At 47.2% G+C, this 15,453-nt stretch overlaps 1 protein-coding gene across 1 annotated transcript in view; it reads right to left on the reverse strand.

Annotated features, from left to right (window-relative positions):
* The window catches only part of NOP14 (NOP14 nucleolar protein), a 224,952-nt gene that overhangs the window by 120,852 nt on the left and 88,647 nt on the right, over positions 1-15,453 (reverse strand). The window contains 1 exon segment of the mRNA XM_030191134.1: positions 14,530-14,615. Within this exon segment, the coding sequence (XP_030046994.1) occupies positions 14,530-14,615 (86 nt within the window).

A 15,453-nucleotide genomic window follows, 5' to 3' on the forward strand; every position in this document is an offset into this window, starting at 1 on the left:
ACAATACCTTGAGAGAACTTTCAAATAGGAAACTCGGACCACTAGTAGTTAAATTATCATATGCTCTTGTATACTGCAAAGTGCCTAGCCATACTCAAGTCAAGGACATTACTTTCCAAATAGAGTATTCAACCAAGGGGGATTACAGCTTTGAGAAAACAGAATTGAAAAGCATCTCTAAACTGCAAATTCACCTGGGGAGTTTGGAAGGCCTCCATCATCAGATAGTGCTTTGCCAGACTGTAGGCTGACCTGATAGATATTTCATGTTGAATAAAAATTTCGTTTTGAGATTTTGCTTATGTGTTTCAGAATGCCTGTCTGTTACAGACTGAATTCAAAGAGATAAATTCCTCATAACTTGCATAACCAAGGCTCATAAGGACACTGGATAGTCAAAATCACGTTTTATTAAAAAGAATTAGAACCGAGGCATTAAACACTAATATAGGAGAGGAAATGACTTCATCACCTAATAAGGAGTCAGGAGTTCCACACACACAGTCCCATTATTTTAGAGGTATATGAAGCCAAAATAGAAGCTTATTCATACTTTTGCAAGTATAACACATCCCATGCCTCTTCTGAGCATGGCGGGCAAGAAAAGGACCTAATCTCAAAGAATATGCATATGTAAGTGGAGGAGGCAGACGTAGAGAGACAGGTAAATATGGCATATAGTGGTTATGTGCACTATACTAAAGTCCAGGGCCTGGGAAGCTGCAGGAGTATCAGTACAAAGTGCAGCAGAGACTATACAGGCTGAAGCAGAGGGTGACACAGACTTCAAGAAAGAGATCAGAGATGACTTAAGATCTGAAGCAGGATGTAAAAAGCCTTAGATAAAACATCTGATAAGACAAGTAGAGGAGTGGCCTAGTGGTTAGAGCACTGGTCTTGCAATCCAGAGGTGGCCGGTTCAATTCCCACTGCTGCTCCTTGTGAGATCTTGGGCAAATCAATTAACCCTCCATTACCTCAGGTACAAACTTAGATTGTGAGCCTTCCTGGGACAGAGAAATATCCAGTGTACCTGAATGTAACTCACCTTGAGCTACTACTGAAAAAAGGTGTGAGCAAAAATCCAAAAAAAAATAAAAAAAAATCATAAGCCAAATCTCAGAAATGTGCAATGATAAGGTGGAGCTGGCCAGGACAATAGAGGTTGAAAAAGTAAAGCTTAGATCAATGGATAGACATCTTGGAGAAACAGAGAACATGCTAGAAGACCTAGAGATTAGGTCGTGGTGCCAGAAATTAAGAATCCAAGGTATACCGAAAACAGCAAAGTTTGTAGATTGCAGAAGCATGGTGCAGAAGTTTTCTATAGCTATTCTCAAAAAGGCAGGAGAACAGAATTAGACAAACGCTGATAGAGCTCACAGAGCCCTGGGGCCCAGGTGTAATCATCTGCCATGAGATACAGTGGCATGTTTCCATGATGTCACAAGGGAAAGGATTACAACAGAAGCAAGCACACTAGGTGCTCTCATTGGGAAACATATAAAGTGGTATAGGTTGGTATCTATGCATATGACTCCTGAAGATGAGATCTCATAAGAGGACTTGGAGGGGGATGAGGATTAGTCCAGACATGGCAAGTTGTTTGATAAAGGCTGGATAAACATGAGAAGGCAGAGGGAGTAACAAAGAAGGGCCATAGATTCTAAGGTAAAATTATGTATCATACCTGATAATTTTCTTTCCATTAATCATAGCTGATCAATCCATAGACTGGTGGGTTGTGTCCATCTACCAGCAGGTGGAGATAGAGAGCAATCCTTTTGCCTCCCTATATGTGGTCATGTGCTGCCGGAAACTCCTCAGTATGTCGATATCAAAGCTCCATCCGCAGGACTCAGCACTTAGAGAATTACACCCACAAAGGGACACTCTGCCCAGCTCACCACCGCCGAAACGGGGGAGGGGAATCAACCCAGCTCATCCCCGCGGAGCGGGGGAGGGACACCACACCCGCCGATGTGGGGGGATCTGGCTTATCCTGCAACCGCAACCGCGGGAGGAGCTGGCTGACCCTAACACTGCCGAAGCGGGAGGGGTACAAAGCTGCCCTACAGCCGCACAAAGCGGGAGGGAGCGCCGGCAGAATTTATGTCTCAATCCAGCCCCGTAAAACGGAGGAGAGAGGAATGCAGCAGCTCACTGTAACACAAAATCATCTCAACTCCTGAAGAATCCAATTGAAAAAACTTGAACACGAAGTCCTCCTGAACAGGAACTGAAGACTAAACTTGAACCTGAAATGCAACCAGAATATAAACAGTACAGATATCTGGGAGGGGCTATGGATTGATCAGCTATGATTAATGGAAAGAAAATTATCAGGTATGATACATAATTTTACCTTCCATATCATCATGCTGATCAATCCATAGACTGGTGGGATGTACCGAAGCAGTACTCACCCAGGGCGGGACATAGAAATCCCTGACCGCAACACTGAAGCTCCAAACCGGGCCTCCGCCCGAGCAGCCACAGTCAAGCAGTAATGTCTGGAGAAGGTATGACCTGATGCCCAAGTTGCCGCCCTACAAATCTCTTCCAAGGAGACGGACCCGGCCTCTGCCATCGAGGCCGCCTGTGCTCTAGTGGAGTGAGCCTTCAGCTGGATAGGCGGCACCTTCCCCGTGGCCACATAAGCCGCTGCAATGGTTTCCTTGACCCATCGTGCCACTGTAGGCTTGGCAGCCTGCAGACCTTTACGAGGACCTGCGAACAGCACAAACAGATGATCCGATTTCCAGAAATCATTGGTCACTTCCAAGTATCTGATGACGACTCGTCTCACATCCAGATATTTGAGAGCAGAGTATTCCTCTGGGTAGTCCTCCCTACGAAAGGAAGGGAGACAGAGCTGCTGATTCACATGGAAGCGAGAAACAATCTTGGGCAGGAAGGAAGGCACTGTGCGAATAGACACTCCTGCCTCAGTGAACTGCAGAAAGGGCTCTCGACATGATAGCGCCTGGAGCTCGGAAACTGTTCTGGCTGAAGTGATAGCCACCAAAAAGACTGCTTTCAACGTCAGGTCTTTCAGAGATGCCCTCGACAAGGGTTCACAAGGCGACTTCTGCAAGGCTCTTAGCACCAGATTGAGATTCCACGCAGGTACCACTGAGTGCAGAGGAGGGCGCAGGTGATTAACTCCCTTGAGAAAACGCACCACATCTGGCTGTGAGGCCAGGGAAGCACCCTTCAGGTGACCCCTGAAGCAAGCAAGAGCCGCTACCTGGACCTTAAGGGAACTGAGCGACAGTCCTTTTTCCAGACCTTCTTGCAGGAACGCCAACACTGAAGAAATTGGAGCAGTGCAAAGGTACGCCAAACCCTGGCGTAAGCAGTAGAAGTAGAGCGCTTCCTCGCTCTCAGCATAGTGGCGATGACCTTGTCTGAGAAGCCCTTCTTCCTCAGACGCTGCCGCTCAATAGCCAGGCCAAAAGACCAAAGGGGGAGGGATCCTCCATCACCACGGGACCCTGATGCAACAGGCCCCGCTCCGCTGGCAGCCGCAGAGGGCCGTCCACTGAGAGCCTGATCAAGTCCGCATACCAGGGACGTCTGGGCCAATCCGGACTCACCAGGATTATCCGGCCCGGATGCTTTGCCACCCGCCCTAGCACCCTGCCCAACATGGGCCAAGGCGGGAACACATAGAGAAGCTCCTGTGTCGGCCACTGTTGGAGAAGAGCATCTACTCCCAGAGATCGAGGGTCCCATCCTCTGCTGAAAAAGCGCGGCACTTGGCTGATGATGCCATCAGATCTAGGCTCGGCTGGCCCCAGTGCTTCGTGATGTCCAAGAACGCCTGAGCAGTATTCATGACTCCCGCAATGTGGGCCGCCGACAGCTGTTCCAGGTTTGCTTCCGCCCACAGGCATAGCTTCATGGCCTCCTTGGCTAGAGGGGCGCTCCTGGTACCTCCCTGGCGATTGACATAGGCCACAGCCGTGGCATTGTCCGACAGGACCCGTACTGGCTTCAGCGCCAGGACTGGGAGAAACTCCAAAGGCGCCAACCGAATGGCTCTGAGTTCCAGGAGGTTGATAGACCACTTTGCCTCTGCAGGGGACCAGAGCCCCTGCGCTGTCCTTCCCAAGCAGTGGGCTCCCCAGCCTGACAAAGAGGCGTCCGCCGTGACGACAACCCACTCCGGGGTCATAAGAGGCATTCCTGTGGACAGCTTGTCTGGCCTCAGCCACCAGCTCAGCGCCTTGCGCACCGCTGGATCCAAGGGAAGGCGCACAGCTTAATCCTCCGAAGCTGGAGTCCATCGCTGCAGCAGAGAGAGCTGTATAGGTCTCATATAGGCCCTGGTCCAGGGCACTACTTCCATCGTGGCCGTCATAGAGTCCAACAGCTGCACATAGTCCCAAGCCCGAAGAGGAGAGGCTGCTAGGAACTTGTCCACCTGAGCCTGAAGCTTGACAAACCGATTGTCTGGCAGGAACACTCTGCCCACTTGGGAGTCAAATCGAACTCCCAGATACTCCAGGGACTGAGTCGGGCGCAGCTGGCTTTTCTCCCAGTTGATGATCCACCCCAGGGAGCTCAAAAGAGCAATCACCCGGTCAGAAGCTCTGCCGCACTCTGCATAAGAGGGGGCTCGGATCAACCAGTCCTCCAGATAAGGATGGACTTGTACTGCTTTCTTGCGTAGGAAGGCCGCGATGACCACCATTACTTTGGAGAAGGTCCGCGGAGCAGTAACCAACCCGAACGGGAGGTATCTGAACTGCAAAACGCAGAAAGCGTTGATGAGGAGGCCAGACGGAAATATGCCAGTAAGCTTCCTTGATGTCCAAGGATGCCAGGAACTCCCCTGCCTGCACTGCCGCTATAACAGAGCGGAGAGTCTCCATCCGGAAGTGCCGAACTTTCAAGGCCCGACTGACCCCTTTGAGGTCGAGGATAGGCCGGACAGAACCTCCTTTCTTTGGTACCACAAAGTAAATGGAGTAATGTCCCTTACCAAGCTGATCTTCTGGCACCGGAACGACCGCACCCAGGCGGATCAGATTGTCCAAAGTCTGCTGCACTGCCACAGCCTTGACCGGAGACTTGCAGGGAGAGTGCACAAACCTGTCTCTTAAGGGTCGGCAGAACTCTAGCTTGTAGCCGTTTCTGATGACTTCCAGCACCCAAGCGTCTGAAGTTACCCTTGTCCACTCGCCCAGAAACGAGGATAGGCGTCCTCCAATCTGCTCTGGGCCATGGACCAGCGCCCCATCATTGGGTACGAGACCCTGGGGGAGGACCGGAGGAGGCACCTCCGGGACGGCGGTCTCTGCGAAAGGAATGCTGCTTGGGGGAGAAGTTCCTTATAAAGGAAAAGGGGGCAGAGGAGCCCAACTTGCCCGGGCGATACCGACAGGCTTCCTGAAACCGTCCTTTGGAGGAACCGGGGCGGGCACCACTGGCCCGAGGACTGACCTCCGGTAACCTCGTACCCTTAGACGTGCCGAGATCGGTCACAATCTTGTCCAGCTCGACCCCAAAGAGCAGCTTGCCTTTAAAAGGCAACTTAGCCAGGCGAGACTTAGAGGCGTGGTCAGCAGACCAATGCTTCAGCCAAAGCCACCACCGTGCAGAGACTGTCTGAGCCATACCTTTAGCCGAGGCTCTCAAGACATCATACAGCAAGCCTGCCAAGTAGGCCAAGCCCGATTCCAGGGCTGGCCGATCAGCCCTCAAGGAAGGATCCAAGGGGGAAGCCCGCTGCACAAGTGTCAGGCATGCCCTGGCCACATAGGAGCCGCAAATTGAGGCCTGCAAACTTAAAGCAGCCGCCTCGAAGGACGACTTTAAAGCCGCCTCCAATCTCCTGTCTTGGGCGTCCTTTAGGGCCGTGCCACCTTCCACCGGCAACGCCGTTTTCTTAGTCACCGCAGTGATTAAAGAATCCACGGTAGGCCCAAGAAAGGCCTCCCGTTCACCTTCAGGCAGAGGATAGAGGCGGGACATAGCCCTAGCCACTTTAAGGCTCGCTTCTGGGAAATCCCATTGAGCCGAAATCAAGGTGTGCATGGCTTCATGCAAGTGGAAGGTTCTAGGCGGGTGCTTCGACCCCAGCATAATGGCAGAGCCAACAGAGGCTGAGGGAGAGACGTCCTCCGGAGAGGAAATCTACAAAATGCTCATGGCCTGCACTAACAGGTTGGGCAAATCCTCTGAGCGAAAGATCCGTGCTGCAGAGGGGTCATCCGCTCCATCCGAGCGGGAATCCGTCTCCGCCAAGGAATCTCCAAAGGACCGTTGGGAGAACTCAGATACGCTGCCCTCATCTACATCAGAGGAGACAGAGTCCTCTAGGGCCTGGAAGTCCACCTGAGGGCGTTTGCTTCCAGAGGCCTCAACCCCTTGATCAGAGGGGGGAGCCGGGGCAGCGTTTATCATAAGAAAAGTCTGATGCAGCAGCAAAATGAACTCAGGGGAGAAACCCCCTAGACTGTGCACTTCTGCTGCCTGGGCCACGGCCCTAGCCGCACCCTCAACCGGCGCTCGTAAGAGCGGGGGAGAAACATGCTGCGCATCCAAAATGGTGTCCGGCGCAAAACTCCGAGAAGGAGCCGTGCGGGAAGAACGGCGCTTAACTTTCACCGCCCGAATCAAGGGCGACCATAGCATTAACGTCTTCCACCTCGAGGGCGGCCCAAGAAGAAGCCGTCCGAGCAGAGTGGCCGGTCAAAATGGGGGGGCGAGCAGTGGGGGATGGGCGCTTATGGCGGGAAAAACCGCTGCACTGGAGGAAGTACCGGGACACTGACCGGACTCCAAACTGATGCCCAAAAAAAGGCGAGTCAGGCTTTGAACCCCCCCGCATCCCCGCTAGACGCACACAGGCGGTCCGGGGAGCGAATCGGACACCATAAGCCACGTGGAGACTGAACGGGGAACCCCCTGCCCGCTATAAAAGGTAAAAATTACCTGCTTCTCGCTCCGAGCTGTAACGAACTGGTGTCCCAGTGAGCAGCTGCAATAAACGTTGATATAAACGTTGAAATAAACGCCCTTAAAAGACGTTCAAATTTTTTTTTTTTTAAAGGAGCCAGCGGGAGGGGGGAGAAAAGGAGGGACCTGGCACCACCAGGTTTGCACTTGCTCAAGAAGAGCCCTCAACCCCAGGTACTCAACAAAACCTAAGAATTAGGCTTGGAGACCTAGCCAGAGCTGCTGCTGTGTGTGACCACCACCTGCTGAGATAGAGAACATACTGAGGAGTTTCCGGCAGCACATGACCACATATAGGGAGGCAAAAGGATTGCTCTCTATCTCCACCTGCTGGTAGATGGACACAACCCACCAGTCTATGGATTGATCAGCATGATGATATGGAAAAGGCTTTAGACTCTGCAGCTTTAAGATGCAGTTGATTGACAGTGGGGAAGCAGATAGGAGGGACTTGCTTTCCACATAGGGAGTGCCTGCTATAAAAGAGGAGGGGGAGAGGGAGGAAGGGGAGAGGGAGGAGGGGGAGAGGGAGAATGGTGGGCAAGTGTTTGACTAAATGGTTCTATGCTGGAATAGGTATACATGCTGTGAGAAGGGATACAAGTGCAGAAGGTAATATTAAAGTATGTATATTAAATGTGGAAGTGAAGAATCACATATTCAACAGAACAATACAATGTCCAATCACTATGTTAAGTTCCAATTAAAATCAGCAATTTCTCTGGAAAAATGAATTTCCAACCAAAAAGCTCGAACTACAAACACCTTTCAATATGGTTTCATCATCAGTCCACCGTTCTAGTAACAATCTTAACAAATGTTGAACACAGCCACCATTCAGATCAATAAACTCTTCACTTTAGAAATCACTGTCTTAATGTACTCCCAAAACACTGCTTATTCACAGAATCCAGGTTCCACTTTCTGACATGTTTCCATATCTCTGCATTCTGGAACAGGACTCGTTATTGTTAATTTATATGTCCCCGATGGCCAGCAGGGTTTGTTCTTTTTTTTTTTTTATGATTCAACATTTTTTATTGAAGACATGTTAGATAAAAAGGAAAAACAAACATATTCCACATTTTAAAGATACAATTATCCAAAATTTAACAGATCTCCACAAAGTCCAATTGCTACTGTCTGTCATCAAACTTTTAACATTTTTATCCCCCTCCCACCCTCTCATATCAGGTTGGTATTCTTTAATAGCTTAATAAACAACGAACAAGTAACCGTATACCACCGTCCACCCACCCTGTAGTATCAGATCCCTTCCCCCTTCCCAAATCCCGCCCTCCCCCCCTCAATCCCCCACCTTCCGTCCCCTCCCCCTATGTGTCTTACTTCTTCTCTGCCTCCCTGAACTGGCTTCTCATCACTGTCAACATGGTGGTTACATTTAGGTTGTATATTTTCTCTAAATCCATAGTCAATCTAATCCCTAGATATTTAAAAGATCCTTCCGCCCAACTCAACGGGAAATCCTGGTCCCACAGCTTTTTAACCTCCTCGGAGGAGGCTAATACCTCTGATTTAGTCAAGTTCAGGCAGAATCCTGCATAGTCTCCATATTCCTTCATGGTTTCCATTAACACCCCAAATGATGTCTGTGGTTCTGTTATTAGCACTAAGAGATCATCTGCAAAAGCAGCTATTTTGAATTCCAGGTGACCCATCTTCACCCCCTGTATCGTTGGGCTATCTAGTATGTCTCGGATCAGTGGGTTTAGGGACAATACATACAGCAATGGGGACAGTGGACACCCTTGACGGGTTGCCCGCTATATTGGGAATTCCCCCGATTCCATCCCATTAACCCGCACCCTCGATTTTTAGATTATGATATAGCACCCAGATCACCAACAGAAATCTTCCCTCAAACCAGTGTTGCCAGGTGGAAAATTTTTTTCCCACCCAATCTAGCGTAAAAACAGCCCAAAACCCGCCCAAATTCAAACCCCGCCCCTGACACCCCCACCCCCGCGTCATCAACCCCGCCCCCGCCATCACCGGCCCCGCCTCCCCATCACCGGCCCCGCCTCCCACGTCATCGGCCCCGCCCAAAACGTCACTAACCCCGCCCAAAACGTCACTAACCCCGCCCCCGCGGATGAAAAAACCGCCCGAAAAACCGCGGAAAAGAAAAAAATGAAGCCCAAAAAACCGCGACCCGCCGCGGGCAAAAATTTCCCGCGGCGGGTCGCAGAAAACCGCCCACCTCGCAACACAGCCTCAAACCCGTATTTTGCTAATATTGCGAACATGAATGCCCAGTGCACTTTATCGAATGCTTTCTCTGCGTCAAAACTTATAAGCAGGGATGGAATATTTTTTTCGCCTTCTCATCTCTAAGGCCCCTATGATTTTCCTTAGGTTTTTGGCTATTGCTCTGCCCTCTACGAATCCAACTTGTGCCTCATGTATTAGCTTGGGTAACACTTTCTTCATTCGATTAACCATTATTTTGCCAATAACTTGGTGTCAACATTTAGAAGCGAGATTGGGCGATATGACTCCGGCCGCAGTGGGTCCCTTCCTGGTTTTGGTATCACCACTATCTGTGCCAAGGCAAGCCGCCCGGTAGTTGTTCTTTGTCCACTATTCTATTGAAGTAATTGGTTAGGGTCGGCGTGATGCTTTCTCCTAATATTTTATAAAATTCTATGCGCAGGCCATCCGGGCCCGGCGCCTTAAGCAGTTTCCTTTGCGTTATGTCTAAACGCACTTCATCCACCTGGATTGGTTGATTCAATTTGTCCCTATCTCATTGACTAAGCATGGGTAGGTCCATATTGTCCAAGAACATGGACTCTGATAAGCCTGTTCCCTGGGGTTTCGCATATAGCTCCCTATAAAATCGGGCAAAGGCCTGCAGGGTTTGTTCTTTAAAGATACGCGCTAGGATAGCAGCAAGCTAGTGGTTGGATGAGATTTCAACATTACTTTAAACCCCCTCTCCAAGTTAGATTCCATGGGGGAAGAAGATGGGAGGAAGGCTGAAAGGAACAGGGACAACAACTTTGTTAGGGACCTAGGTTTACTGTACATTTGGAAAATCCACTGTTTATTTCTGGGATAAGCAGCATAAAATGTATTTAACTTTTTCGGGATCTTGCTAGTAGTATTTGTGACCTGGATTGGCCACTGTTGGAAACAGGATGCTGGGCTTGATGGACCTATGGTCTGTCCCAGTGTGGCAATACTTATGTACTTAAGATGCAGAAAAGGTCTTTCATGAGGTGCACTAAGCTTTTATGTTGAAAATCATAGAAATATGGGATTTGGAAGTGCATTTTTAGGATGGGTGAGGAGATGTATTAGCATGTGTAACTGTTTAGGGAGGCTGAAGCACAGCAGTAAGGTGAGGGTGTAGGAAGCCATAGGGTGCACAGAATTTTTCTCCCCCTTCATACTCCCCCACCCCACCAAACACATTCAAAGTGAATGGGCTGTGTCAGCATTGCTGTGTGGCTTTGTAAAGGGGGGGAGGTTGAATGAAGCAGCTATGTTAAGTCCACTTTAAAGGCTGATGAAAAATAAAATGGAATATAAGTTGATACCTCTTTATTGTACTAAATACAGTTTTTGACTAGTTTTCTAGCTTTTGGAAGCCAAAACCACTTCTGTCAGGTCGAGACAGTTCCTATGCTATACTGTCCTGGCCTAAGAAAGGATATTTTGGACTTCAAAAGATAGTCAAAAAAAGTATAAAGTTAGTCAAATAAAAAGCTATATTACCTTATTTTCTGTTTGTGTTTTATTTACTAATTATATGTACTATCTTTATATTTTGCATAATACAGGGGGCACTTTTCACTGTTTGTTTCTCCAGTGTTGCACTGTATGCAGTCTTGGCTTCAATTTAATTTTTGTCTACATATTTCTATTTTCAGTTTGTCGTAATTTATTCCATACATTATAAAGGTCTACCTGGGTATGTGAAAAAAGGTAGTTGTGCAAGCTGTTCTCAGCCAAAACCACGTAGATATACTTATTTATTATTACTGGAAAAATAACTAAGCATTGTACAGACACAGAAATTAAAGTGATTTGCATGTGCTGGGTTTTGGCAGGTGATAGGTATATGCTTAGGGGCTGGGGTTTCTGTGGCATAATCAAGTATATGCTTTTATTCTAAATTATTCTTTAATACAAGATAGGATTCAGCCTATAATCCAGCTGTTCTCAAAAACTGATTTACTTACAGTGATAACAACTGACTAGACCCAAGGTAAGTGTGAAAAATGAAGGCTGCTTTAAAGAAGCATTTTCCTGATTTCCCACACACTTGTTAGCAGGTAGTTACTACGTTTTGTCTTAGGGACAGCTCAGTTACATTGCCTTTAGAGGAATTTTGTTAAATTGGCCATAAGAAATTTCTTCATTCAAGTTTCCTACAAGACCCATTTACATACAAGTCCTAGTAGAAAACATATATAGAAAATCACTGTTTGTGTGAACTTAGCTTGTTATCATGCATTCTTGCTAATGTACTGTTGTGTGTGCACTGTGCAGCCAATTTTAGTTCAGCAAATTCTACTGAAAAACATAAAAAAAAAAAAAAATGTTATATCAAGTCTTTATAATATCTAAAGACAATACAGCATAACAAAGAAGTTGATTTATCACTATGATGGTTAAGTAATTTGTGATGCTCATTTTTTTGGTGTTAAAATTGGGCTATTTTATGGCATGATTAAGTCTAGAAAATTTTCACCATCTACAACCCTGGTAGCTGTCACACTCTCCCTACCTCTCTACAGCTGACATATATCTTCAACCAACTACAGTGGTGGAAATAAGTATTTGATCCCTTGCTGATTTTGTAAGTTTGCCCACTGACAAAGACATGAGCAGCCCATAATTGAAGGGTAGGTTATTGGTAACAGTGAGAGATAGCACATCACAAATTAAATCCGGAAAACCAGTAAGAGATCTGGCCCCTACAGACCAGGTAGATGCTCCAAATCAACTCGTTACCTGCATGACAGACAGCTGTCGGCAATGGTCACCTGTATGAAAGACACCTGTCAACAGACTCAGTGAATCAGTCAGACTCTAACCTCTACAAAATGGCCAAGAGCAAGGAGCTGTCTAAGGATGTCAGGGACAAGATCATACACCTGCACAAGGCTGGAATGGGCTACAAAACCATCAGTAAGACGCTGGGCGAGAAGGAGACAACTGTTGGTGCCATAGTAAGAAAATGGAAGAAGTACAAAATGACTGTCAATCGACAAAGATCTGGGGCTCCACGCAAAATCTCACCTCGTGGGGTATCCTTGATCATGAGGAAGGTTAGAAATCAGTCTACAACTACAAGGGGGGAACTTGTCAATGATCTCAAGGCAGCTGGGACCACTGTCACCACGAAAACCATTGGTAACACATTACGACATAACGGATTGCAATCCTGCAGTGCCCGCAAGGTCCCCCTGCTCCGGAAGGCACATGTGACGGCCCGTCTGAAGTTTGCCAGTGAACACCTGGATGATGCCGAGAGTGATTGGGAGAAGGTGCTGTGGTCAGATGAGACAAAAATTGAGCTCTTTGGCATGAACTCAACTCGCCGTGTTTGGAGGAAGAGAAATGCTGCCTATGACCCAAAGAACACCGTCCCCACTGTCAAGCATGGAGGTGGAAATGTTATGTTTTGGGGGTGTTTCTCTGCTAAGGGCACAGGACTACTTCACCGCATCAATGGGAGAATGGATGGGGCCATGTACCGTACAATTCTGAGTGACAACCTCCTTCCCTCCGCCAGGGCCTTAAAAATGGGTCGTGGCTGGGTCTTCCAGCACGACAATGACCCAAAACATACAGCCAAGGCAACAAAGGAGTGGCTCAGGAAGAAGCACATTAGGGTCATGGAGTGGCCTAGCCAGTCACCAGACCTTAATCCCATTGAAAACTTATGGAGGGAGCTGAAGCTGCGAGTTGCCAAGCGACAGCCCAGAACTCTTAATGATTTAGAGATGATCTGCAAAGAGGAGTGGACCAAAATTCCTCCTGACATGTATGCAAACCTCATCATCAACTACATAAGACGTCTGACCGCTGTGCTTGCCAACAAGGGTTTTGCCACCAAGTATTAGGTCTTGTTTGCCAGAGGGATTAAATACTTATTTCCCTCTGCAGAATGCAAATAAATTCATATACTTTCCACAATGTGATTTTCCGGATTTAATTTGTGATGTGCTATCTCTCACTATTACCAATAACCTACCCTTCAATTATGGGCTGCTCATGTCTTTGTCAGTGGGCAAACTTACAAAATCAGCAAGGGATCAAATACTTATTTCCACCACTGTATAGTCTGTAGTCTTCTAACTTTCTCCCAGGTTGTAATGTCTCTCTCGCTCTTTTACCCCCTCTCCAAACCTTAAGTCTGTAGCTGTATCACACCCCTTCTCCCATCCCTGATTTGTTGCCATCTGCCAACTTCTCTCTCCCCTCATGCTTGCTCAGCTTCTTAAGACTAACCTCTTCACATAGGGACTTATCATACCTGAATGCTCCACCATTGTAAGGCTCCAGATATATTTAGTAGCACTATAAAAATGATAGTTTAGTCTTTTCCCCTCTGTTCCCTCCATCTATTAAGCATCTCAAATTGTAATTCCTCGGGACAGGAACTCTTTCTCCCACTACCAAAGATTTTTCTTGCCCATGTTGCATTATATCTCCTTCCTACCTAAAATCCCCTTCTCCTCACCCAAAATGATCTTTAATACTCACCAGCTGCAAATTCCCTTAACAGCAGTGGTACTGAGGTCAACCAAGCACTCCCTTAGTTCATCTTTAAAGGGCTCTGCTTCAGGACAGAGGGGGCCCAAGCCCCTCTGACAGCAGCAATAACAGCAGGCAGCTCCAAAGCACATGGCTCTGTTTGGGAGCTTACTGGCATTCAAAAGTTGAAGCATACAAGCTCCAGGAACATACCTGAGAACTTCCCAGTTATGGTCACTCTGAGATTTAGTGTAGAGGGGTGGCGCATATACTCTCACATACACTATCTATTCTCCCAGCACATGAGATTTGCTAGGTTTTTTTTTTTTAGACACAGCATCTGCCCCTCACTCCCCCCCCCCCCATCCCCAGCACCACTATAGTAAGAAAATGTCACAGGTCAACAGGGAAAAGAGGCAGGATGCCAGTTCTCAACCTCCAGTGCTGTGACTTAAGAAAAGGCTCAGAGCTCACAAATACTGTCAAGTTATGGTATGGTACCTTGGCAGTGTTACCATGTTTATGTTTCTCTTTTGAAAACCAAATAAAGATTCAATTAAAAGATAAAACACACACACATACTAACATAGTACAGTAAAAAAAAAGACCATAATGATGCATTCAGGATACCCAGTATAAGGTTGCTACTGACGTATTAAGCACTATCTGCCTTCAGATATTCTTGAACCACTTCAGGCATAAAGACATACCCAACAGTAACACGGAGGGATTCTTCTGTCTCTTAAAAATTAGACCGACAATCCTGTATCAGTTTCCTTGCTTCCCTGTTAAAAATGAGGTTCTTTTCTCCATCAACCTTTTACTTACAGGACCAATTTGTCAACCATTTTGAGCTCTGGTGGATCCCTGGTTGCCAGCTCTCCACTGTACTCCAACAGGAAACCAAACAATTTCTGTAACAATATGATAAAAAAATATTCAAAGGATCATCATCATTCAGGCACTATCATGGTAGACAAACAGCAGCAGACTACATGGTCACCTAAGGTGGCAGAGGCAAAGAATAGCAGAATCAAAACAAACAATAGATCCTGAAGGCGACAAAAACTCTAAATAGCTCCTTATATAAATAGCTTCCGAAAACTGCTCTCATTATGTATATATAGATGAAACAAAGTTTAATGCTGCTGCTCTCATAACACTGTTAAAGAACTCCCAGCATAGGTGGATGGACTGGAGATTGTTGGAGAAATTAGAAACTCACCCTAACCTCAAAGGAGGGACAGAGATAGAATCTTGTGGTCAGCCGGGTGGCAGAATTGGAGTTCATTCTCTCTCTTGCCTGGAGAGAATAGAGGACTACTCATTGGTGGATTACTTGCTGATGGATTCCAGGAGGACTCCATGTTGGTGGATTACTTGCTGACGCATTCCAGAGGACTACTCATTGGTGGATTACTGGTGGTAGGCTCCAGAAGGCTACTCCTGGATGGACCTTTTCTGAGACTCTTACTTTGTTTGAGATCTTGTTTTGAATTTTTGGTCTAGGAGTAGTGGATCAACCTTTACTCTGCATTACTGGGTTGCTGGAAATTTGGATACTCGGTCCACACCTTCAGGTGGACGGTGTAGAGACCTGGATACTCAATCTACGCCTTCGGGTAGACAGTGTAGAGATTTGGACACTCGGCCCATGCCTTCAGGTAGACAGGGGCCTCATTTTCAAAGTATTTAGACTTACAAAGTTTCATAGTAGCCTATGGAACTTTGTAAGTCTAAATGCTTTGAAAA

The sequence above is a fragment of the Microcaecilia unicolor genome, chromosome 2 (genome assembly GCF_901765095.1).
Source record: "Microcaecilia unicolor chromosome 2, aMicUni1.1, whole genome shotgun sequence".
Classification (NCBI taxonomy): Eukaryota; Metazoa; Chordata; class Amphibia; order Gymnophiona; family Siphonopidae; genus Microcaecilia; species Microcaecilia unicolor.